At 40.0% G+C, this 27,326-nt stretch overlaps 1 protein-coding gene across 1 annotated transcript; it reads right to left on the reverse strand.

Annotated features, from left to right (window-relative positions):
• ATP5PO (ATP synthase peripheral stalk subunit OSCP) lies at positions 1–10,549 on the reverse strand. The gene is made up of 7 exons (XM_070750362.1): positions 10,446–10,549; positions 8,481–8,531; positions 5,644–5,754; positions 4,050–4,179; positions 3,408–3,520; positions 2,151–2,237; positions 1–189 (listed from the first exon to the last, which is right to left on the reverse strand). Exons 1-7 carry the CDS (start codon positions 10,476–10,478, stop codon positions 76–78), a joined length of 639 nt encoding a protein of 212 aa, XP_070606463.1. The 5' UTR covers positions 10,479–10,549; the 3' UTR covers positions 1–75.
• Positions 10,550–27,326: the final 16,777 nt, after the last annotated feature.

Here is a 27,326-nt window from a genome sequence, read left to right on the forward strand (position 1 = left end):
TTTTACGGATAAACATTTTTATTGTTCTCATTAGACCTTACAAGTTTTAGATGAACATTCGTAACTGAATGGACATTATATAACTTCTTTCATGACCCTGCTCAGTTTTTGAATTTTGGTCTTTGTAGACATGTCAATGTACTTGTCTCCAATGCTGACGATCATTCCACCCACGATTGATGGATCGGACTAGAAAAAAAATGGCAAGATTTTTAACAGCATATATAGTCTTGCTGTACTTGAAGTTATATAAGTCCAATTAATAAATATTTAAGAAATAATTACAATCAAATGTATGACAGAAACGAGATGTCAAACAATCTTCACAATTCTCTGAAACCTATAAAAACAACTTGAGTGAATGTTGCCCATTTTTAGAAGTCTCAGAGTCTGTCTTCCTGCCAAAGATATTTCTTTGGAACTGCTTTCTTCCAATTGTCTCCAACTGATCAAGATCAAGAAGTAATTCATTTTGTCCCTTCAGGTGAGAACTATCACTTCAGGGACCTTTTCAACTGTTGGTGGTTGTTCAGAATGACATTGTCCCAGAAGTCTAATATGGTGCCAACCTTATTGAGCTTTGAACGATTATTAAGACCATATTTTCCAGAACCCTGGCTATATAATTATTAACTTTATTTTATAGAATGGGATATGATAAACTGCTCATAGCTGGTGGTGATTGGAATGACATATAACTCTTGTAAATAAATAATAAAAAAATAACTTGACTATGCACTAGAGCAGTGTTTCCCAACCTTGGCAACTTGAAGATATTTGAACTTCAACTCCCAGAATTCCCCAGTCAGCGTTCGCTGGCTGGGGAATTCTGGGAGTTGAAGTTCAAATATCTTCAAGTTGCCAAGGTTGGGAAACACTGCACTAGAGGATTAGAATGGTCAGAATAAATATTGACATATGACATAAATATTATTTCTAGTTATTATTTGGTTAACAAGGTCTTAAAGCAACTTTCCCCAAGTTTGGGAATTCTGGAAGCTAATCTCCACAGACCTGGAAGACACTTAAATTAGAAAGATTAAGAAGTCCAACATCTAAGGAAATGTCAACATTAGCAGGCCAAGGAATCAGTAATTAATTCTCCTGTTAATTTAACGCTGGCCAGAAATCACATTTGTAGCCACTTGTAAAAGTAGTTTGTTCCTATGGCCTAGGGCAGTGAGGGCAAACCTCTGGTACCCGTGTCACAGGTGGCACATGGAACAATATCTGAGGACATGTGAGGCGTTGCTCTATGTCAACTCCAGCACACATGCACGAACTGGCCAGCTGATTTTCAGCTTCTTTTCAGCTGTTTTTGCCCTCTCCGGGCTTCAACAAAGCCTCCTGAACACTTGGGATGGCAAAAACAGCCCAACAGCCCAACTGGAAGTTTATTTCCGAACTTTCAATTGTCCTTTGGGCCCTTATCCCCAGGGTTCTGGAGACTTTCTGGAACTTTCCCCAGGCTCCTAGAGACTTTCCTGTGCATGCATAGGGGGAGGGCACTGTATTATGGATGTGGGCACACAGGTACGCACACAGAGTGGGCCTTCTCCGGGTCCCGTCAACAAAACAATGTCGCTTGGCGGGGCCCAGGGGAAAAGCCTTCTCTGTGGCGGCCCCGACCCTCTGGAATCAACTCCCCCCAGAGATTAGAATTGCCCCCACCCTCCTTGCCTTTCGTAAGCTCCTTAAAACCCACCTCTGTCGTCAGGCATGGGGGAATTGAGACATTCTTTTCCCCCTAAGCCTTTATAATTTATGCATGGTATGTTTGTATGGATGTTAGTTTTATAATAAGGGTATTTTAGTTGTTTTTAGTATTGGATTTGCACGATGTTTTTTATTACTGTTGTTAGCCAACCCGAGTTGGCATACAAATCCAATAAATAAATAAATAAATAAATGTACACACCCTTTTGTCACCCAAGCCAAAAAAGGTCCACCATCACTTGCCTAGGGTAAGACTCAATCATCTATTAATCAACTTATATTAGATTTGGAAAATCAAAACAATGAAAAAGTTTCAAGGATAAGTAAACCAATACTAATGAGGATAACAGAATTAGTCCACCTTCCCATCTTACTTTTAGATTAAAAGGAAGGGGTTTTGCTTTAGAGAACATTTATGTAACTTGCATCAATACCTTAATTTCCAATTTTAGAGTTTCTCCTTTGGCTATAAAACCATTCAAAGTTGTTTTCAATTCAGTAAGACTGGCCTCATCCAAGGTCTAAAATATTAAGCAAAGAGAAAAGTTTAAAAATTGACAGCATTTAATTCTAAATACAGTAGTACCTCTAGATACGAGTTTAATTCGTTCCAGAACGGAGCTTGTATGTCGATCAGCTCGTATCTGGAACAAATGGCTTTAGACTTTGTTTTTCCCTGCGGAGATGACCAGAAGCAAGGATTCTTGCGCCACTTAGTGGAAGCTCGGCTCGTATCACAAATTTGAGCTCGGGTCTGGAACAGAAATTTCATTCCCGTCGTGGCTCGTAACTTTGAATACTCGCATGTGGAGCAGCTCATACCTAGAGGTACTACTGTATATAAGTAAGATGGTAGGGTATCTCTTTACTTAGCAATAGAATGGATAGTTATGCAGAGAATGCTGAATGACTAGTTAAAAACAATTCATTGCTTTTACTCTTAACTGGAATTCTCCATTCAATAATGCCCAAGTGACATGATTTCTTTTTTTTTAGAAAAATATTTAAAGATGTGTAAGACATTGTCAAACATAATACATAGCTTTTTACCTTATTGTGCTGCATTTCACTATACTATACTGCATCATACCATACCATACCACACCACATCTAATATTAAAAACAAGTGACTCATAAGTTAAAATAGCCCCAAACCCTAAATTGGCTTAAATCACATTTAAAATGAGAACCCAGATTGCGGGGGTAATATGCCGGCTCTGTTAAAAAGTGCTATTGCTAACATGTTGTAAGCCGCCCTGAGTCTAATGAGAAGGGCAGCATAAAAATTGAATAAATAAATTGAATAAATAAATAAATAAATAAAAACCAATAAACCAAAATGTTAAAGCATGGCATTGTGCCAACTCCAGTTCACAGACAATACAATCAATTTGCAGGCTCACAGTGTCCATGTAATCCTCAGGCCTGATGGCACAACACTGTCTTCAGAGAATTTTTAAAGGCCAACAAGTTTGGAGGCCAATCTAACTATAGGGGATGATATTTCATAGGTCAGATGCTATAATGAAAATGTTGTTTCCTGGGCTACATCAAATGGAATTACTTTTATGAGGAATTATACTTATTTTCAAAGTGTGTAGCCATGTGATTTCCTCCATCCCCAATATCTAATTATCAGTGACTTATCTATTAAACACAGACAATACTAGTAATCTAGTCTATTTGTTTACCTGAGCGGTAGTTACAGAGCACAATATCTCTCCACGATGTGCACTCATCATCTTACCAAATGCAGAAATTACAGCCGGTGTGTAAGGCAACCGGTTGTTTTCAGAAAGCGTTTCTTGAGAAACAAAAATATAAGAAATTACTAATAGTACTTAAGGACATCCAAACTGTATTAGAAGTGCAAATGCGTTGACAAGTTATAAAGGAAAGCTTTTTCATTCTGAAGTATTTTACATATCGCGTTTCTCCTGAAAATAAGCCCTCCTCAGAAAATAAATAAACTTTTAAAAAACTTTTTAAAATATTTTAAATTTATTTGGATTTGTTACGATTTGTTATATTTTGCTGTGAGCCGCCCTGAGTCCGCGGAGAGGGGCTGCATACAAATCTAAATAATACATAAATAAATAAATAAAAATAAATCCTTCCCCAAAAATAAGCCCTCCCCAAACCCCCCCCGGTTAGGGTTAGGGAGACAGAGCTGGAAATCAGGTAAGATGACCAGAGGAGCCCCAAGGCCAAATAAGGCCAAGAGCTTATTTGGGGGTTCAAAAAATATAAGACAAATACTAAACTTAATATTTATTCAAATCTCATTTGTAGACTTTGGTCCAATTCACCATGGACACCATACATGTACTTACTGACAAAATTGATAGTGAGAGGAGACATCTTCTCCTTAAGTAAAATATCATTCACAACTTGTTGTTTTGCTTTGGCTTTTACATAAGGATTCATGACAATGCTGGATAATTTAGGCTCCTTGATTACTGCCTTAAATTATAACAAAAAATAAATCTTGATCAAAATAATATTTGTTTCTAGCCAGTTAACTCATGACACACTAGTTCAATTTATCAAGGTATGCTCCATGGCTTTGTATTGTTTAATGATACTTCTACATTCACAATACTATTCATCTTCTGATTAATCTTACATATAACCCGAAAAACAGTTCTCCTTATTTCCCATTTTAGTAAATGTATTTCAGACTCTAACTTAAATCTGTACAACTTTATAAATGCTGCAAGTTATTTGGAGTAGAAATTTCATTCCAAAAGTTTTAAAAGACATTTAAAATCCATAATAAACCAACTTTTAAAAATAAATGAATAGAATAGATTGCTTTACTTTTATAACTTGTAAGAAAATGAAATAATGGAAGATTTCATTTATTAAAGAAAAAGTTCCTTTTTACATGCATTTAAGAGTCTTTGATTTTTCTGCTTTCAGTGGGAAAAAATGTCTAGGCTATTGTGTGTTGTTACAAAGGTCATTTTATTTTAAAAACAATATCTGGGCATAACATAGTCTTGTCAAGGGCCTACCAAGAAAACAATCTTATACATCAGTGATCCCAGCCCCGTCTCCCCAAAAAATCTTGAAGAGAACTTATTTCACTGTTTTTTATAAGAAACCAGAATATCTCCGGGACCACCTTCTGCTGTACAAATTCCAGCGACCGGTTAGGTCCCACAGAGTTGGCCTTCTCGGGGTCCCGTCGACTAAGCAATGTCGTTTGGCGGGACCCAGGAGAAGAGCCTTCTCTGTGGCGGCCCCGACCCTCTGGAACCAGCTCCCCCCAGATATCAGAGTTGCCCCCACCCTCCTTGCCTTTCGCAAGCTCCTTAAAACCCACCTCTGTCGTCAGGCATGGAGGAATTGAAATTTCTCTTCTCCCTAGGCTTATAGAATTTATACATGGTATGCTTGTATGTATGAGTGGTTTTTTAAATTGGGGTTTTTTAGATTGTTTTTAATATTAGATTTGTTTACATTGTCTTTTTATATTGTTGTTAGCTGCCCCGAGTCTTTGGAGAGGGGCAGCATACAAATCTAATAAATAATAATAATAATAATAATAATGATTACCAATCCAATCGAAAAGCTAGATATTCATAGATTCAATTAGTCTCCAACCAACTCTTAGCAATTCTAGGTGGCTTTCAGAATAAAAGATAATATCTATTTTTACATGTTAACTACTCTTCTCTTTTTATTTATTTAGTTTTGATATTCTCTATTGTAATTAAGGAATTTCTACTTAAACTAGAAGAATTAACTGTGCATTCTTAATATTTCCTACAAAAATACTTAACAGTATTTTTTTGTAGTTATACAATACAATGGGAGAGAAGGATTTATTTTTTGCCTAACGTGGAAATCAAAAAAGACCTTCCTCAAATACTCATGAGCACAAACAGGCACCAAAACAGTTGCAATACCACATGTTATTACCGACACACGAATCAGTTCTTTTTCTACTTGATCCAATTTCTTCTGCTTAGAAGCAGCAGAGTAGAGTGCAGTCGCATATCGGCCTTCTAATCCATATATTTGAATTGGGGGCTGCAGGAGAGAAAGCAACACGTTAAAATGCATTGGTACCGGGAGTCCTTGATTTGTTTAACCACTATTTGATGTTACAACGGACTAGGAAAGGGAGCTTTACAGACTTGAAGCATTTCTAAGCTGTTGTAAAATGTCACCTTCCCACAATCATGTGATTGCAATCTGGGTGCTAGCCAACCTGTGTCACGCTGTGTATTGCCAGCCCCAGAGACATTCAGAGACATTCAGTAATTATTTAGTTAACACTGTTTATGTTAGTTAGCTCCACCCATGATGATGGAAAATCCTGCCTGTCATACAAGCATCACTTCCTTTCTTCTCCAAAGAATCCATCTTCCTTCTATTGTCTTCAAAGATGTAACACGCATAGAAATTGCCTCTGATAGGCATTAGCTATTTTTCTTATTTTTCCTAATAAAAGTAACTTCGTTTGAAAGCTGTTTCTCTACTTTAATCCATCGACTCTCAGATTTGATTTATTATAGTCCACGCGGGCTGTAATTTATCTCCTAATCTGTCAACCTGTTCATGCATATGACTGGTTGACAAGCATCCCGCAATCTTACGATTGTCATTTGCAATTCCTCAGAAAGTCAAAACAAAGGTTTAAAGTTGCTACTGCCTGCCAAGAGGGTTTCCCCACATCTCTGGGGGCTGGATGAAAGAGTTTCCTGGTGAGAGGGGTTGAATTCCTTCAGTGGGGTTGAGAAATGGAGCCAGATTCCAAAGATTTGAGTTCTGATCCTGTGCCCTGTCAAAGGAGTTCTGTGTGTCTAAATTTGACATCCTCCTGTGGGGTGCACAAATGGAACTTGGATCCCGGTGATCTGTCATCCATTTCTGGTACCTCAACAAAGGAGTGTCCTTCTGTATGCAGAAAAGAGATTACCATATTTTTCAGAGTATAAGACGCACCTTAGTTTTGTGGGAGGAAAATAGGGGGAAAAAAATCTGCCTACCAGGTATTCCTCTGGCTAGCGTCCTTAGTCTGATCAGCTTCAGCACCTTATTTTATCCCCTGCTTAGGGCTTTAAAAAAATCATATTCAAAGCGAGCAGCAATGAAAAAAAGTCTGCAAAGACTTAGAGCTGGGAAAAGACCTTCGGAGAGATTAGCAATGAAAAAGCAGGTAAGATAATTAGCGCCTTGTTAGGACTGGAAAAAAAAGCTTTGAAAAAGTTACCTTCGAAGATGCACCCAAATTTTCAGCCTCTTTTAGGCAGGAAAAGGGTGCGTCTTGTACAGTGGTACCTTTATCTAAGAATGCTTCTACTTATGAACTTTTCTAGATAAGAACCAGGTGTTCAAGATTATTTTGCCTCTTCTCAAGAACCATTTTCCACTTACAAACCCAAGCCTCCGAAACTGTAACCAGAAAAGGCAGGGAGAAGCCTCCGTGGGGCCTCTCTAAGAATCTCTTGGGAGAAACAGGGCCTCCGCCCTCCCTGTGTTTTCCCCAGTCGCACGCATTATTTGCTTTTACATTGATTCCTATGGGGAAAATTGCTTTTTCTTACAAACTTTTCTACTTAAGAACCCGGTCACAGAACGAATTAAGTTCTTAAGTAGAGGTACCACTGTACTCTGAAAAATACAGTATATCCTCCTGTGGGATGCAGAAATTTAATTCAGATACTGATGATTTGAGCTGTTCCTGAAGTCCAATGAAGAAATTCCCTTCTGCATGGGAAGGAAAGTTAACATCTTGCAGGGCGCAAAAATTGAGCTCAGATACTGATAATGTGAGCTGTTTCCACACCCACTCACATCCTTTGGCAGGCAGCTCTTTCAGCCAGCCCGTAAGAGACAAGAGGGAGTTGAAACCCAAACAGAGTATGGGGAAACAGTGCAATAAAAGTAAGGAATGTGGGGTACGTCAGGCTGGGAGAGGGACGACTTGGGAGGCCCAGCACAAGCCAAGCATGAGTGTCTTTGCTCAGGGGCTGGAAATTACTGCTTGGATTTTGGCAGGGGGGATTTTCAGCTTCTGAGTGGAGTCTCCCAGGGACGTCTCCCACCAAGGCGCACTGCATACCTATATCTGCTATCCCATCCACTTAACAACTCATGGAATCACTTAATAACTGCAACCTGGAGTGCCAGAATTATGGTTGTTGAGCGGAAATCTTGCTTAACAACCACTTCACTCAATTGCCAAGATTGTGAGTTCAATCATTGTTTTAACTCAAGGACTGCCTATAATATTGCTGTACAATATAAGTAATCTTGGATAATTTATAACAACCACCTAAACACACTGCAACCAATTCATTAGAATTGATGGGATGTGAAGATTTTAGTCCTGCTATTTAAAAAAATCTCATGTATCTCTGGATATCAATCGCCTTTTGTTCTTGCTTTCTCATATTTCCTTGTCCACTTATATAGTTCTTTCCCCACCTCTTTAACAAACACCCATTTTTCTTGGTTCTCTTTTTTCTTCTCATTGCACAAAAACATTCTGCTTCTTTCTTTCTTGAACTTCTTATTAACTGTACATTTTGAGAATAAAATAAGTCTGACCCCAATGGACCTGTTTGACAAAATGTGCTTACAGTTCATTGTACAAGACCAAAGAATATAAGTGAAAGGGGATATTTAAATTACAACAATTATTCAACAATGACATGTTTATTCCCTTAAGAGTAAAAAAAAATCTCATTATTAAAGTCATGGTTTAGCAATACGTTGTTAAATTTAGCAATACTTTGTGTTAAGTTTACCTGTACTAGCTTGGATGCTGGCCTAATCATAGAGGTACTGAAGTGTCGCACCTATAAGAAGAAAACTATTTAATTTTTAAAAAAAGAAAGCTATTACATCATCTGAGTAAAAAAACCCACAATAATAAAAAATTGAATTTACAATTGATATAGGTCACTTTGTAAAACTTAATTCTGTAGATTTGGACCTAAAGCATCTTCCAGACATACAAAATGCAACTTTAAAAAAAATATATCCATAGGAATTAGTTCAGCAATCAACAGCTGAACAAGACATGCTTTTAACATCACAACATCCTATTAATTCAGCAAATACAATATATTCTTAATATGATCATTTAACATAACAATTAATTTGATTACTTCTGTATGTCGTTCAGTATTGTATATTCTTGCAGAATGCTACTTCTAGGGCTGTGGACATTTCAGTGATTATTTGGAAATTGTGTTCAAGACCCTGGACAAGGATCTTTGCTACTCTATCTATATGGTTGCCAGACAATGTCTTGATGGGGCATAATTATCAATGAACAGCAATTCAACAGTGCAATCACATTGTGAATTTCCCTTCTCTAGATGTGGTTTCAGAGAGGCTGGATAGCAATCTTGGATTCCTGCACCATACTCAAAAGTCAGAAGGGTCCCCAACTCTGTGAATCTATGCTCATTCCAAATGCATATGCAACTAGTTTTTCTATTCTATTTCAGAAATTTCTTTCAACCCAAGCAATTTATCATGCTGTCTTTCCCTTCTGAAAAAAAGAAGCATTTACCTATTGCGTTCCTGAGTGCATATGCTTTTTATTTATTTAGCAAATTGATTCAACCACCCACCTCACAAACTTGACAGGGAATGAACAGGTTTCAGGCTAAATTCTGGCAAGATGGAGAGGACATGGAGATGCAGGAGACATCAGGATCTGATTGTCATCTTAAGTTTGCGGGTGGGATTGCATACTCCCTGTGCTGTCCATCTCCTTGGTTCTGGGGTGTTAGTTGGGGTTTGTTTTGTTTTGTTTTTCCCTCATAGTTTTGAAAATTTAAATTGCTTTTCTTTTTATTTATTTTTTATATTCAGTAAGCTGCCCGGAGTCACCCTATCAGAGAGACTGGTGGACAGCATATAAATTTTAAAGGTAAATTTTGTTAGCTGCCCCGAGTCCACTGGAGTTGGGTGGCATATAAATCTAGTTAGTTAGTTACATGGAGGGAGGGAGGAATGGATAGGTAGGTAGGTAGTTAGATAGATAGATATGGGTGAATGACAGATAAATTATTAGAGACAGAGATGGATAGATGGATGGATGGAGATAGATAAAAATAGAAAGAAAGAAAGAAAGAAAGAAAGAAAGAGAGATATGGATGAATGACAGATAAATGATTAGAGAGAGATGGATAGATGGATATAAAGATAGATAGAAAGAGAGATGGATAGATGGACGGACGGATAGACAGACAGACATATTTATACATACATACATACATACATACATACATACATACATACATACATACATACATACATATCCACACTGCTGGGTTCACGAGCCCTGCTGGACCACGAGCAAACCAGAGGTCGAGTTGGCACAACGGTGGGTAAAAACGCGCTTAGCTGGGGTTGGGGGGGATTTGCAACAACCCCCCCCCCCAATTGCAGAAATAGCTCTGGCTTGAGGCGGTTCTTAAAATCCGGGGGTGGATTTTGCAACAAATCTGGCAGCGACAATGGAGACCGTTCACTCAAAGCAGCCCCTTTTACATCTTTCGTATCAATCAGAGTCCTAATTAAAAGCCAGCTCCGTATCTTGGGGACCTTGCCCGATCCTTAAGATGGGAGCTTTCCTTCCCCGAACTCTCACAGGAACGGGAGAGAGAAACGTTCTTCTAATAAGAAGGTCACAAACTGCATGGCAACACCCCACTTTATTTGTTTTGTTTTTAAATGTGCGAAACGTTACTACTCACCTTCAGCCCCAACCCTACCACCGAAGCCGCCATCTTCTCCTGTAGGTCAAACCGGCCTTCTCGGCTTCGGAAACAAGGAAGCGGGCGCGGAGACTGACGCACCACTGCGGCTTTCTGGGAGTCGTAGTTTCCGTGGAGGGCCTCGTGTCTCAGACCGCAGAGAAGCGAATATTAAGATACTTGACAAAGGGAGATCTCGCGTACTTCCAGGGGACAAAGGGAATCTTAGCAAGGAGTCGGAGGAGGGAAAACAAAGGCTTTTTTGCGTTGCTTTGAAAATGTAGAAATACCACCATTATCTAGGTTTCTATCATCTATCTATCATGGTCAGTTTGTCCATCAATCCTACTACCCTACCTATCTACCTACCTAGCCATCCTCCATCCATCCACCTGCCTACCTATCATCTATGTATCTATCTATCATGGTAAGTTTGTCTGTCTGTCTGTCTATTCTATCTATCTATCTATCTATCTATCTATCTATCTATCTATCTATCTATCTATCTATCTATCTATTATGTATCTATCTATCATGGTAAGTTTGTCCCATCAATCATTCTATCTATCTGTCTGTCTATCATCTATCTATCACCTATGTATGTATCTATCATGGTATTTAGACTTATGTGGACCAATCATCGTATGCACAAAACCTATTGCCTATTATGTAGAAAGATGACTATTGTATATAACGGGTATTTTTATTGTCCTATTTTCTGTATTTATACCTTTCCTGTTTTACATAATTATCAACATCTGATATATTCTTAGATATACTTGTGCAAGAGCAATTGGACAGTGATTTCAAGTAGAAACACAAATATGCTCACCTGCCAAATTACTGATATTTCATTGAACATATACCTAGACCCATAATTAACTTAACCATGGTTGACTGAAACGGTCCAGTATCAATGGACTCATAAACTAACATACAATCCCAGTGGCTGGATTTGCATAACACATTAAGCCCAGAATTTAACAACCATGTTTTAACCTTTTGTATTTTAACCTAATCCAAGGACAATACATTCATCCTCCAAAATAAACAACAAGAGCAGGAATAGTAGAAATGAAGTGAGCATTAGTGTACTGTACTGGCGAAAAATGTATTCAAAAAACCCATTCCAGTAGCTAGAACCAACCTTTTTATACTTCGGGTCTAAAAGGACCCGGAGGAGCACAAGTGTATAATCTTTGCGAACATCATTTTTCCCATTTCAATTTTCATTTCATTATGTTCAGAATGTTCAAATTAGTATACCAATGCCAAAAATGCTCAAAAGGTTCTGATTTTGCAGGCTAATCAAGATAAAAATGAACAAAATTGCACAAATATGGGGGGGGGGGGCAAGCTTTTATGACCAAAATAAACAAATAAGCATTAATTTTTTCACTTCAATTTTCATTTCACTGTATTCAGAAATGTTCAAATTAGTATACTAGCAAAAAAAGTATTCAAAAAACCCATTCCAGTAGCTAGAACCAACCTTTTTTACTCCAGGTCACATGACCCGGAGGACTCCAAGTGTTCAAAACATTTTTTTTCATTTCATTATGTTCAGAAATGTTTAAATTAGTATGCCAATGCCAAAGATGGTCAAAAAATTCTGATTTGGCAGGCTATTCTATTTATAAATTGAAAAAAGTGCACACAGCCGTGGGAGGCGAGGCCCTTTTTTGAGCAAAATAAACAAATAAGCATCATTTTTTTCATTTCAATTTTCATATCATTGTGTTCAGAAATGTTCAAATTAGTTTCCCAATACCAAAGATGGTCAAAAAAGTCAGAGTTTGCAGCCTAATCTAGATGAAAATGAACACAATTTCACAAAAATGGGGGGAGGGGGAGGTTTGATGAGCAAAATAAACAAATAAGAATTATTTGTTTCACTTCAATTTTCATTTCATTGTGGTCAGAAATGTTCAAATTAGTATACTAGTGACAAAAGTATTCAAAAAGACCATTCCAGTAGCTAGAACCAACCTTTTTATACTCTGGGTCTAAAAGGACCTGGAGGGTAACAAGTGTATAGTAAATGGGAGGAGAATACCAGGGTTTTAAAAAAAAAGAGGGACTCTGAGACAGCAAGGAGGTGCACGCACCTGCAATACACCCAGCGTGAGACTGCCTCCCATACACTGGCTGTTGCTGCTACCTGCTGCCTCTTCCTTCCCATGCCAAAGTGCTCCCCTCTCCTCTCGCTCACTCGCTTTATAGCTGGCGCCTTTCCTCACTGTGGTGACTCCTTGGCTGCCCAGAGCAAAGGGAGCATTTCTTTTCTCTGGGCACTGGCAGAGGTTTATTCCCTCTCCAAGTGCCCAGAGAAAGGAAAATGCGTTGTTCGCTCTGGACTGCCAAAGCCTCCTTAAGTGCCACCAAAAGGCTCCTCTGGCAGCCAGATGACCAGGATTAAAGGGGGAATGGCAGGAAACTGGCTGGGCTTTCATGCTGCTCTCAAATTTCTTGGCAAATTTTTCCAGACTCAGGTTCTTAAGTAGAAAATGGTTCTTAAGTAGAGGAAGAAAAATCTTGAACACCCGTTCTTATCTAGAAAAGTTCTTAAGTAGGGGCGTTCTTAAGTAGAGATACCATTGTAGTTTTAGGTTGGAAGCATGCAACAAAATGGACAATACAAAACTGGTATCGGTACATGGTGGAACACATTCAATTTGAAATTATGGAAAACATTAATACAATCAATGAAAATAAAGTGTAAAAACTGATGGGAAGATGGGGCAGGGTCAGAGGTTTTATGGCTAGTAGAATTTGAGACTTTGAGCCATAAAGAACAAATTGGAATCACTCTACACTTTGTAAATATGCTGATGTTCCTGGTTTTAAAATATTATAAATTAGTACACCCTCATTTGGTGGAGGGACCAAATGATTGTTGTTGGGTGGCAGGAGAACATATCATTTTGCACTGTTTTGTGTTGTGTGTATTCGTTTCTATTATAAAAATCAATAAAATTTATTTTAAAAATAAAATGTACCACCTGGCTTATATTAGAAAATATTTTAACTGGTTTAATTTTTTATGCTAATTACCACTATGACTATGTGTTTAATGATCGGATATATAGAATATATAGATCCCCTTATATAGAACGCTGGTGAGACCACATTTGGAGTACTGTGTTCAGTTCTGGAGACCTCACCTAAAAAAAGATATTGACAAAATTGAACGGGTCCAAAGATGGGCTACAAGAATGGTGGAAGGTCTTAAGCATAAAACGTATCAGGAAAGACTTAATGAACTCAATCTGTATAGTCTGGAGGACAGAAGGAAAAGGGGGGACATGATCGAAACATTTAAATATGTTAAAGGGTTAAATAAGGTTCAGGAGGGAAGTGTTTTTAATAGGAAAGTGAACACAAGAACAAGGGAACACAATCTGAAGTTAGTTGGGGGAAAGATCAAAGGCAACATGAGAATATATTATTTTACTGAAAGAGTAGTAGATCCTTGGAACAAATTTCCAGCAGACGTGGTTGGTAAATCCACAGTAACTGAATTTAAACGTGCCTGGGATAAACATAGATCCATTGTAAGATAAAATACAGGAAATAGTATAAGGGCAGACTAGATGGACCATGAGGTCTTTTTCTGCCGTCAGTCTTCTATGTTTCTATGTTTTTTCCATTTCACTTTAACTTACAGTTTTGCAGGATCTATTCTGAACACCAGGTGTCATCATTGCAAAAAGATTAGGCATCTTAATAAATTATAGTACTGTGTCGGTTAATATTTGAATTATTTAAACCAAAATACAAATTCCAGAATAAGTCACAAGCCTGGCCACGGACAGGGGTGTTTGCAGGGATATGGCAAAACTTCTCAGGATGGCAGCCACAAGATAACAGCGATCAAAGCTCTGTCTATCACACATAAAAGCACCCTGACTGCGTTCAGGCTTGGAAAGATTATTCTGGATATTGGTTTGGATGGAGAAAGAGAATCCCATCATGCTACTGGGAAGAACTTTATGGATTTTGTGGCTCTTGCATCACTTTTCCCAACCAAATCCATCCATGGTGCTCAAACTTTCTTGGAATCTATATAAATTCAGATTCTTTCCTCAGTGAACTGCTGCTTGCTGTGAAGGGGAAAAGACGTGCCTAATCACATTTTGCACTCAGGTCGCTACTATAGATCTTCCGAAATTGAGTACAGTGATCCCCCGGGTATTGCGATCCCGATCATTGCGAAACGGCTATATGGCGATTTTTGAACCCGGAAGTAAAAACACCATCTGCGCATGCGCGCCCTTTTTTCTATGGGCACGCATGCGTAGATGGCGCCGGGCAGATCAGCTGCTGGGCGGCTTCCCTGGGTCTTCCCCCTCTTGCTGGCGGGAGGGCGAGCGGCGGGCATCAGCGAGGAGTTTCCCCACCGCCCACGCAAACTCCTCGCTGCCGCTCGCCCGCCCTTCGCCCGCCCACGCCGTTCGCTCGCGCCACTTCCCAGCTGAGTCCTGAAGCGAATTGGCTTCAGGACTCAGCTGGGAAGCGGCGCGAGCGAACGGCGTGGGCGAGCGAAGGGCGGGCGAGCGGCAGCGAGGAGTTTGCGTGGGCGGTGGGGAAACCCCAATCTTCGGCTCCTCGCTGCTGCGGCGGAAGTAAAAACACCATCTGCGCATGCGCAGATGGTGTTTTTACTTCCGCAGCGCTACTTTGCGAAAAACCGGTCATTGCGAGGGGTCCTGGAACGGAACCCTCGCAATGATCGGGGCACCACTGTATTGAGGCAGTCTCTTGGTTAAAGGCAAGGCTTTCACAAAAATGCAGTGAGGAAATAACAATGGAAGCCAAGAAGCAAAGAAGAAACACTGATGAAAAGAAATACTGGTGGAATAAAAGAGAGAAGAAAGTCCAGAATGATAAATATATGAAGAGATGGAAAAGATCATGATTTTAGAATAAAACTGCTGAGAGAAATGAAGGGGGGGAAATGGAAAGATGAATGAGAAGAAAGCTTGATCTTTAAACAATGAATTTCTTTTTCATCAATTTAAGGGTTAAGTGATCACACCTTTCATGAAGCCAAACATTTGCATCTGATACACAAGTTTCTTTCTAGCTGCATATGATGTTTTTAATCAACAATCTATACAGGGAAAATCAAAAATTGTTCATAAGGTGATTATGTTCAAAGTTTTGGGAAGTTTTATGAAACATTAAGAACATGAAAATATAATGCAATTTCTGATACTATTGCCAGAACTACTACTACTATATAACTACTATGCCAATACATCAACCTTTGATTAAATAATGTGAGTTGTGCTATTATATGATTGGTCGGAGCTTTGTTTTAGGCTGTTTTAGCATTTAGACTCTTATTTTGGCTGATTGCAGACCATGTTAATACCTACATTTAGCAGACCTTACTAATATATACCTTCTCTCTCTCTCCCCCTCCCCACCCTTTCTCTCGACTACTATATTGCTAGTATGCTGACAGTCTTGTTAGCAGCTCTCACAGAAAAGATGTTGCTAAAATATGACCCCTCTGGGACAATATCCTTGCGGGAAGCAGATGTTCATTTTAGGCACATAAATAGTATGAATGGTGAATATATGTGTCCTAGGATAATGCTGCAGGATCCAATGTGGGTTAGCTATTGGGACTAGAGACTTTCTCTTCTGAACTTTTGGATTCGTGCCGGAGCTCATTTTCAGGGAACATCTCTCTCTTTCTCTCAGCTAGAGAGATGCTCCCTGAAGATGGGCTCCAGCATGAGTCCAAAAGCTCAGAAGACAAAACCACTGGTCCCAGTGGGCGACCCAGTTTGGTTTCTGTAAGCTATATAGTAAACTGTAGCTGTATATTTAAGACTGTATCTAGTTTTTCATATTCTATGTGTCAGGGTTCCATATAGCATCGAAAACTAAATCAGAGTCTGAGGCAAAGTATTCCTCAAAGTTTCAATTTATTAGCAGAGCCATGTTGGCACATCTTGGAGAAACCCAAATCTGAAGTCCCAGGGGTTTCTCTACCCAGTTGAACGTTCAAGCCCTTGTCCACCCCCCCCCCAAGTCCATCATGTTGACAGCAACTCTCTCCTTCTTCCGTGCAGGTGTAGAAGTGCAGAGACAAAGTATGACCTTGACAGTCTAGAAGGAATTTGTTATGGCTACATGCAGATATCCCTCATGCAATTCCCTCTCCCAAATTCCCATAGCTAAGAATACATTTTAAAATAGCATAAAGTGTGGCAGGACAAAGACCCCAGCTAAAATGGCTTTGGCCTGACACTATTGTGAAGTGATGGGTCTCCTGGTTTCAGTTGTCAAATATAAAGTTGAAACTTGAGATAGTATGGTATTGTGATTTTTTGAGATGGCTGAACACTTTATACATAAGACAAGGGAAATGGGGCTCATGATAAATCCAGTTAATCTAAGTATTCTGTTCCATCTCTTTTTTATTCTTTGCACTCCATAACTTGTCAGTTGTAAATATTTTTTAACATTTCCCATGGTCAATTTCTTTTAAAAATGATGTCTTTTTGTTAAAGGTGCCCATTAATAGTGCAGATTTGACAAGGAATTTTGACTTATAGAATAGAGTAGAATTCTTTATTGGCCAAGTATGATTGGACACTCAAGGAATTGTCTTTGGTGCATGTTCTGTCCTGCACAGCAGCCAGCTGGTAATAAGCCCCCCAAAATTAAAACTCAAACACACACATTTTTTAAACAAAACTCCCACACTCTTGCTTCTCAGCTGACAGTCAGCTCATAAGAATTTAACCCTATAACTGACCAGCAATGAGTCCAAGTTTGTCAGACAGAATACTCTTCACAGGCTGTTTCTCTTCTGGAGTCTTGAACGTTGACTTCTTGCAAAGAGCACTCTCAAAACCCCTCCCTTTAAATACTCTCAGGGAGTGCTGACTCTGTACAGCTGTGCTTACTTCTTTTTCCTGATCTTCCTCAACTGCTCCTGTCAGCCCCTCAATCTTCTTACCTGTGCATTCAGGACCGGGTCCCTTATTTCCTCATCCTCAGCCCCTGGCAAAGCCCCAGTTGGGGGCTGCACATCCCCAATTGCAGGATCTATAGCTGTTCTGCTGGCGTGTCTCAACCGCCCGTAATTACAGGGTAATTTGTCCAGGAAGACACACACCACACGATAAAAGGAGAACCCAAAAGTTTTTATAAACAGAAAAATAGAAACAGCTCCCTTTTTAAATGTCAAAGGGATTTTCTGGTACACACAAGGCACAGGTTAAATGCAGTCCAATTGCTCACCCAATAACTGGGAAATTGAGTCCAATTCTAAAGTCCAGAGAATCCACACACAATCCTGAACAGCAAAAACCACGATCTTGACGAAATAATGAAATGAATCAGATAAACTGCCATGAGACTAAAACACCAGGCTGCACTTTTATCTGTAGCACTAATTACAGCAGCCCCACCCAACCACAGGTGGCCTCATTTTCTCTTGTAATAATCCTTCAGTTGTTGTCTCCTATGCATCACTCTACGCATGCGTGGATGTGTCATTAATTCTTGTTCAGAATCCAGGGATGATACAGATGACTGATCTCCTCCTGGGCTGTCTGACAAACTCCCCTCTTCCCTGTCACTCACGCTTCCTTGGTCAGAGGAGGCTTCGTCGGCAGATGCTACTGGGAGCAAAACAGGCCTGCGGCATGTGGATGTCTCCCCCACATCCACCTCCACATTCCTTGGGGCAGGAGCTGGGCCAGAGCTAACCACAACATATAGCCTATGTATTCTCCTCACCCCCAGACTCTCTCTCTTCCTCTGGCTCCCTCTCTGATTCCCCCTGCAGCTACACAAGCCAGCTGTGCCCAGAGGGCTCCGGCTCATCAGGCTCAAAGTCCGTGGCCAGAGAGCGTGGCTGCGAGCCAACCACAACAGTGCATATGCTCTCAGTGTACATAAAAGAAAAGATACGTTTCTCAAGAATCATGAGCTACAACACTTAATGATTGTCATAAAGCAATCAGGAAACATTATTAATATTAATATGAATATAAATTATAAGGATATGAGCAATAAGTTACACACAGTCATCACGCATTATTTTGTAGATTTAATCTCCAATATGGTCTGCTGGCTTGATTTTCTTGGGAAGGAAACTCCTTGTTGTCAAATGAAAGGTGATGTAACTGGTAAACATTTTAATTTCTGTTTCTTTTGGCTTCAAGTATATAAATTCCTCGTGCAGTCTTTTCTAAGATATAACACGAAGTGGGAAAATATCTCTTCATCCAACATAGAAGAAAGGTTGAGGCACAACCATCAATAGCCTTTGCTGAAATGTCTTGGCTGAGAACATACGTTCTTGAGAATAAAAGATTCCCCAAGACTCTGCTTATGGCCACTTTGCATACCCATAGAAAATTGCGGGCTTCTGAAAAAGCCATTTCATAATTTATTTATTTATTGGATTTGTATGCTGCCCCTCTCCGGAGACTCGGGGCGGCTAACAGCGACAATAAAACAGTGTACAATAGTAATTTGGTATTAGAAATGATTAAAAATCCATTAATATAAAAACCAAACATACATACACACATACCATGCATAGAATTGTAAAGGCCTAAGGGAAAAGAGGATCTCAATTCCCCCTTGCCTGGCAGCAGAGGTGGGTTTTAAGTTGCTTACGAAAGGCAAGGAGGGTGGGGGCAGTTCTAATCTCGGGGGGGGGGGGGAGTTGGTTCCAGAGGGCCGGGGAAGAGAAGGCTCTTCCAGAGACCCAGGGGAAGAGAAGGCTCTTCCCCTGGGTCCCGCCAGGCGACATTGCTTAGTTGACGGGACCCGGAGAAGATCCACTCTGTGGGACCTAACTGGTTGCTGGGATTCGTGCAGCAGAAGGCGGTCCCTGAGGTAATCTGGTCCGGTGCCATGAAGGGCTTTATAGGTCATAACCAACACTTTGAATTGTGACCGGAAACTGATTGGCAACCAATGCAGATTGCGGAGTGTTGGTGTAACGTGGGCATATTTGGGAAAGCCCATGATTGCTCTCGCAGCTGCATTCTGTACGATCTGAAATTTCCGAACATTTTTCAAAGGTAGCCCCATGTAGAGAGCGTTACAGTGATGAGGGCATGAGTGACCGTGATAATTCTGATAAAACAGCAAAGCTTTTAAAATGTAACCCAATAAATTCTAGCTGCCAAAATTATGGAATTTCCATCACATTTCTTACAAAAAACACGAAGAAAAGAAGAGAAAATAGGAAGCAAAAGTAGTTATATTAATCCATGCATTTTTAATCCTTCAAAAGTATAGTTTACTAAACAAAATGGCACAAAATAATAAACAAAATTTTATCTCAAGGGAACTATGGAAAAAAATGAGAAAGAGATGGTACAATCTGACAATAATACAGTGGTACCTCGGTTCTCGACCACAATCCGTTCCAGAAGTGTGGTTGAGAACCGATTTGGTTGAGAACCGAATTAATTTATCCCATAGGAAATAATGGAAATGGATTTAATTGGTTCCCAGCCCATTGACTTGCTGGGAACCAATTAAATCTACAGTATTTCCTCTATTTCCTATGGGATAAGGATCTGAGGGGACGGGGTGAGAGGGAATGGGAGTCGGAATCCCGACACGCCCCTCCTGGCCACCCTCTTAACAGCCTCCCAGTCTCTACCTTGTAATTGCTCCAAGCTGCAGGAAGGGTAGGGCTGGCTGCAATACCGGCAGCTTCGGGGGGCTCCTTTCCTCAGTGGTTCAGTTCATTACCTCCAGGCAGCTGCCCCAACTTTTTCCTTCTCGGCGGCGGCAGCTCCGGCGGCTTCCCTACGAGGAGGAGCAGCGTCAGGAACGTCATGTGATGAAGGTAAGCCGCCAGAGCCGCCACCGGGAAGGAAAAAGTTGGGGCAGCTGCCTGGAGGTAATGAACTGAACCGCTGAGGAAAGGAGCCCCCCAAAGCTGCCGGTATTGCAGCCAGCCCTACCCTTCCTGCAGCTTGGAGCAATTACAAGGTAGAGACTGGGAGGCTGTTAAGAGGGCGGCCAGGAGGGGTGTGTCGGGATTCCGACTCCCATTCCCTCTTACCTTGTCCCCTCAGATCTTACATTTCGGATAGTAAACAAAATTTTCTGTTCAGTATCCGAATTTTTGTTTGGATACCGAAGCAAATTTTTGGAGAAAATTTTGTTTGAAATCCGAAATGTATGAAAACCGAGGCGTTTGAGAACCGAGGTACCACTGTATTGTACTCCATGGTTTACTTAACTTTAATTTACTAAATTATCCAATTGCCTGAATTTATACAACATGCTGATTTGTATTACACAAACCATTCAAAACATAGAAATAACTTCAAAAATGTACATCCAGCCCAACAATAAAATTCTACCAGAAGATTCTTAGGATGAAAGTTGAAGATTTGTTTTCAGGGTTTGCTTTCCCTATCCTTTAACTAATTATTCAGTCAGCTTTTCCCTCAACTTTCAAAGTAACTTTCTTTTGCAGTTGGTTGTGGTCATAACAGGCTATTCTCCTGCGGGCAATCGCTTTCTCAAATCCCTGTCCTTCAAGCACTTTATATATTCGGGATGGGCTCCACCTTCCCACTTAGCCTCCCAATAGTATTTATAATAACTGCTTACAAAAGGTGGTATTCAGCTGGTTCAGACCGATTCCCGCCCACCTGCCTTAATACAAAGCCATCCTATTTAACCATAGTTTGTTTATGTGTTTGTTTGTTTGGACTTATATGCCACCCAACTCCCAAAGGATTCTGGGCGGTTCACAGCCAAATACATATAAAATGTAAAACCTCCTAAAAACAGTTCCAAGCAATTTAAAACTCACAATTGCAACATTTAAAACTCTTAGAAAACCATGCACATCTCTAATGGTCGGATCCCAATGGTACACCATCTGATCAACGATCCCAGGCCTGCTGGAAAAGCTAGGTCTTTACAGCTTTTTGGAAGGCCAGTAGGGTGGGGGCAGTCCATACCTCGTGAGGTAGTTGGTTCCAAAGAGCTGGAGCAGCCACAGAGAAGGCCCTTTCCCTCATGCCCGCCAGCCGATACTGTTTAGCTGACCGGACCTGAAAAAGACCAACCATGTGGGCCCTTATCGGTCACTGGGAGCTATGTGGTAGCAGGCGGTCTTGAAAATAGTCTGGAAAAGAGTGCACACGTTGGCCGAAATAGTTAAGAAACTATGAGAATCTCACCTCAGAGGCTTACAATACTTTTCTCTTGCCCAGAAGAAAACCTTAGAGAATAGAAGAAAAATAACCAAATTTTGCCAGCAGAATGAAGATAGATTTTAGCCTGTATGTATCTATCTTTAGCTGCATCAGTGACTCACTTCATTGTGACCTAACTGTATGGCTAAGCAGAGGTAATATACAGGCCACAGAGGCAAAACACGAGGCGATTAAGCTGTAAAATTCCACTGCTCTCTAAATCAGGTTGACAGAGAATCAAGTCACGCTGAGCTTTTTCTTTGTTTCCAGTCAAATTATACAGAATGTGGTATAATATGATTCAGTGCCGCATTTCGAAGAATGAGAAAAACAACAGAAGGATATTCAAAATCCATCAAGATTGGCTTCAGGAAAGCATTAATTTCTTGATGCAGGTTGGTGCGCGAAATGTCACATCTCACCAGCCCTACCAGCCACTCCAGGTTAATGCTGGATGATGCCTGGTTGCTAAGCAACATTGCTAGGCAGCTGACTATACATGATGCATAGCACTAGCTCTTGTGTTGTACGGTGCTGATTACAATGATTGTTTCCCAAGCTGTAAAATATTAATTTGCTGTGTGCAAATACAAGGAACACTGATCAATTCGGAGCCAAGGTCTCCTACTCCACCCCCAGCGGTGGCTCACCTATCTTGCTGATTTTCCAAGTGGAAATTTAGCTCGAGATGTGTAAAACATGGTTCGAATTCATGAGATACAAATACCTCTCATGCCTGGGGTAAAAGAGTCTGGCGTGTGCAATCATTTCTCAAGGTGACATCAGGTAAATTAAGTGGCATTTATGTACAGGCAGGCATTCCAACAGGCATGGGAAAGTAACCTTATTTTTTTCCTAGCTGTGTAAATGTGTGGTAGTTTTGGATAGGATGAAGAGAAAGAAATGAAGAGACAGATTTTTTTTATGTTAACAGATGTTCTTCATAAATCTATATCTCAGACCTGTTGAGATTAATTCAGATTAAGAAAATATTGTGGCAACGGTACATTAGATTTTTACAACTTCCTTTCAGAATGGGTTTTTCAACTTCCCAAATTTGGGAATCCCTGGTGAGGATTCCATCCAAATACTTATCTGGCTCAACTGAGGAATCATTGAGTCTGTCATCTGCACCTCTATAACTGTCTGGTTTGGTGCTGCAACCGAACAGGACCAACACAGACTTCAGAGGACAATCAGAACTGCAGAAAAAACAATTGCTGCCAACCTGCTTTCCATTGAGGACCTGTATACTGCACGAGTCAAAAAGAAGGTGGGGAAAATATTTACTGACCCCTCACATCCTGGACACAAACTGTTTCAACTCCTACCCTCAAAACGTTGCTACAGAGCACTGCACACCAAGACAACTAGACACAAGAACAGTTTTTTTTCTGAACGCCATCACTCTACTAAACAAATAATTCCCTCAACACTGTCAGACTTTCTACTAAATCTGCACTTCTATTCTACTAGTTTTTCTCATCATTCCTTTCACCCATTTCCTCCCATGTTGACTGTATGACTGTAACTTGTTGCTTATATCCTAAGATTTTTATTAATATTGCTTCTTCATTGCTTATTTGACCCCTATGACAATCATTAAGTGTCGTACCACATGATTCTTGACAAATGTATATTTTATTTTATGTACGCTGAGAGCATATGCACCAAGACAAATTCCTTGTGTGTCCAATCACACTTGGCCAATAAAATTCTATTCTACTCTATTCTAACTGTGCTTATTTTTTCAAGATCAGAAAAAGTCAACTAAATGACACCATCGACTGCAAAAAGCAAATGGCATAGCTTCAGTGATGGGCTCCTACGGGAACAGTCAGGAACACAGTTCCGGTAGCAAAATTTGGAGCTCCACCCCAGAGCACCCAATTTGCACTGAAAGATGTTGAAACAAAATGCATAAGCCACGCCCATAGTATGGTGATAAAAATTGTGCTTGCCGCCGTGGCTCATAAGTACTTGCGGGACCAGCACAATTTTGCTGCTGCACCTGTCTGGAGGTAGCAAAATCGCGCATGGAGTCGCTGGTAAAACCTCTTACCACTGGCTCAAGGTTGACTCAGCCTTCCATCCTTCCGAGGTGGGTAAAATGATGACCCGGATTGTGGGGGCAATATGCTGGCTCTGTTAAAAAGTGCTATTGCTAACATGTTGTAAGCCGCCCTGAGTCTAAGGAGAAGGGCGGCATAAAAATCAAATAAATAAATCAAATAAATAAATTTAGCATTCCAGCTCGTAGCCCACCGCTGGGTGGGCTACTGTCCAGACGGGGAAACGCAGTGGGGTAGCAAAAATGGGGCTCCACCCTAGAACACCCAATTTGCACTGAAAGATGTTGAAAGAAAATGCATAAGCCACGCCCACAGTATGGTAGTAAATTTTTTGGTAGCCCCTCACTGCTTATATCACATTTTCTGAGATCAACTTGCCCTATGTTATCCCTCAAACATTGTCTTCCAAGAGAGCTGCCTTTCACTACAAAACTTTCTAGAGAGTCTCACTCTATATAGCATTATGTCATAGTTTGTTGAATATATCAGAATGAATGGATTTACACAAATGTTTGGAATAGAGGGTTCTAATTCATGAACAATGGTTTATAAACCGTAATGACTGAGTTCTCAGTTCTCCTGCTAAACCAAATCCAAGCAAACAACATGATAGCTTACCACAATATATGAACAAAGCATGCACTCCCTTACACATACTCACACCCTATGTAGCCCAGCAGTTTAAACCTTATATTTGCAGGAAGCTATGCTAATTCTAGCAACAGAATTGGTAAAAGAAATTGTAATAGTCACTTGATGAATTTCCTATTCACATTAGCTTTCATCCTAGGCAAAACCATATTGACAAGAGTTGATCATAAATCAAATCACAATTATAGCACAATTTAAAAAATCCATTATATCCTTGGTTATTCCTTAGTTGAAATGTAACTTCATGAAGGCAAATATACTGTACTTACTCATATTAAAATGAACTAATATACATTATAAGTATACAAATATACTTATTCATATTAAAAAGAACATTAGATATACTCACACAAGTAAATTAATCACATTGACTGTGGCAACAGTAATTTCCGTTTGTGCAAGATTTTACAGATAAAGCACATGTCCTATTTTGATATCCTAAGCCTCTTTCATTCTTTGAAAAGCACTGTTGCAAGTAATAGATATTTGCTCTTAATTGATCCATGATTGTGTTCACTCTCCTAAATCGAATCAATTCCCCTGAAGGTAATACATCTTCCATATTGAGATAACTCCTTGCCATTCAAACCAAGATTCTTCTAAAACCCTTTCATCGGAGCATTAGGTTCCTCAAGGCAGCATTTTATTTCTGGAACCAAAGTTTGAATTCGGTGATCCAGTTCCAACTTTTTACTCTGTGGTTTCCAACTGATAGCCCTAGGGGTCCCAAAACTTAATTGTCCTATGCAGTAATGGGCAGCCAAAATTTTTACTGCCACACTGTGGGTGTGGCTTATTTTGTGGGTGTGGCTTAATGGTCATTTGACTGGATAGGAGTGGCTTGCCAGCCATGTGATCAGGTGGGAGTGGCCTGAACGATCATCATCGTTCAAGTGAACTGTTAAGTCCTCAACTTGCAACCTTACCAGTGTCGCTCGCTGGGGTGACAATTTGCTTCACATTTCCCGTGTTTGCTGGGAAACGTGGGTCACCCCCTCGCCAGCTTCCAGCGCCGCTTCCACCCACTCCTTGTGCTTGCACCTCAGGTGGGAGGAGGCCCCGTGAGGCTGGAGGGGAGCCAGGCAGGAGAGAGGGAAGCCCATCCGATGCCAGGAAGGAGAAAAGGGGAGAAAAGCAAGGAGCACAAATGCAGCGACAGCAGCAGGGGAAAAAAAGGAGAGCCAAGCTGAGACCAGTAATCCAGGAAGTGACCGCCCCAGGTCAGCTGGAGCTGCACACGCACCTTCCTTTCCGCCGGTGTAACTGCGTTCCACCCCGTCCTGCCTACTGCCCACCCCTGGTCCTATGAAGCCATTGGCCATAGTCCCCCTAAAATGAATAGCTCATGACTTCTCTCTGACCATCACATAATTTCCCAATCCTGCTAAAAATCAGCATTAAACTTTAAAAGCTGCCCATAGTCCCTACCAATAAATGCTTCCAAAATCTAAATGGCCCTATGCTTTTTATAAAATCCACTTATTTGCAGACACGTCCTTTCATTCTCTTTTTTGAATGCATACTTTAGTTCCTCCCAACTGCTTTGATGAACAATTCAGTGTTTGTGGCTGGATTTCTTTAAGCGAGCTGACATGGATACCTCCACCTAATTCATTTATCTAATTTTTCCTTTAGAATTTCAAGGTACCAAATAAAGAAACAGCTGTGTTCTTGCAACAAGAAAACTTTGAACTCTAATAACAATAAAACCTTATTGATTTAGAATTTTGTATACATGCATATTCATATGCAAACTTTAAGTCACCCTCTCTTTTAGTTCCATTTATTCTCATTTTCCAACATCCATCTGAGAGAGTGAGAAATTTTTATCAGGAGAAGAAACTTAATTCTCTCATTCATTAAAAAAAAACCCTTAGGCAGGGAGTCACTTGGGAGGACAAATACTGCAGTTCATAAATTTAGAGAACAGCCTCATTCTTCCCCGTAGAAAGTAAGGAAAAATGACCTGGATGGAGATATGCATTCTATTGCCAAGGCAACAAGGACTAAACCACCTATTAAGTCCAGAACATCCAGATAATGTTTAGAAGTGGCTGAGATAGCCACCTTCCTACTTCAGTGAATTATAAGGAGGAGAAGGAGTTGGAAATAGCAAAGCCAGATTCAATAAAACTCAAATAAAGTTGCAAGATATCCTGTGGAGTTATAATAAAATAAAGAGGATGCTAAAAGAACAAGTTAACATTGAATTAAACAAGAAATCCACTGCTCCTTTAATTGTTTGAGACGTAACAGTAATCAGAGTTAGTATTAGGTCAAGAAGCCTTGAACCATTTTTATAGAGGAAAAAATGTCTGGATTGTTTATCACAGCACAAAGAAACTTTAGAGAATAGAAACTATTTAATTTATATCAGATACATTGTGCTGAATCTACTGAAGCAGTCTATTGTGTGCCATCTAAATACGGGTCTATTGATACTGTCCTGATTTAATTTCTCCATATAGCTGTTTGAGACAAAACGATAGAAATAACCAAAGTGGCAACAACTTTGGGACATGTGGACAAAAAATATCTTATATTATTTCCAGATATATCTTTCAGCGTGGTCCTGAAGCACAGAATTCTGCTAGGCTCCTCATAGCTAGATATCAAAGGATATTTTTTTTCTATATTCAATAATATTTGGCTTATCCTGGTAAGAATCACCCTGATAAGACTGCTAATTTATTTAAAGCTTAAACAACTAAAAGCCACTTAATTTGTAGATATTTCATACCAGTCCACAGATAAAGAGCTTGCTTTTAATACTGAGAAAAATAATATTTCTAGATCTTAATGTTGTATCCTGTAATGGCTACCTTGTATCTCTGTAAATAGTTTGTTCCTTGTTAAAGCGCTGTCTGAGCTAGAATCAGGAAGTCGCTCCTGATTGGCTCAGACACGGCTGCTCTTGCTTTGGCGGGAACCGCAAATGTATAAAAGGA

This window comes from Erythrolamprus reginae, chromosome 4 (assembly GCF_031021105.1).
Source record: "Erythrolamprus reginae isolate rEryReg1 chromosome 4, rEryReg1.hap1, whole genome shotgun sequence".
Taxonomy (NCBI): domain Eukaryota; kingdom Metazoa; phylum Chordata; class Lepidosauria; order Squamata; family Dipsadidae; genus Erythrolamprus; species Erythrolamprus reginae.

Bases quoted from the DNA above. Each gene is read 5' to 3' on its own strand.
- ATP5PO (XM_070750362.1), bottom strand. From the start codon at position 10,478: ATGGCGGCTTCGGTGGTAGGGTTGGGGCTGAAG. The intron at 4,180-5,643 runs GTAATAACATGT...TTATAATTTAAG, and splicing joins AAGAACTGATTCGTGTGTCG to GCAGTAATCAAGGAGCCTAA. The intron at 2,238-3,407 runs GTAAACAAATAG...TTAATATTTTAG, and splicing joins GCTCTGTAACTACCGCTCAG to ACCTTGGATGAGGCCAGTCT.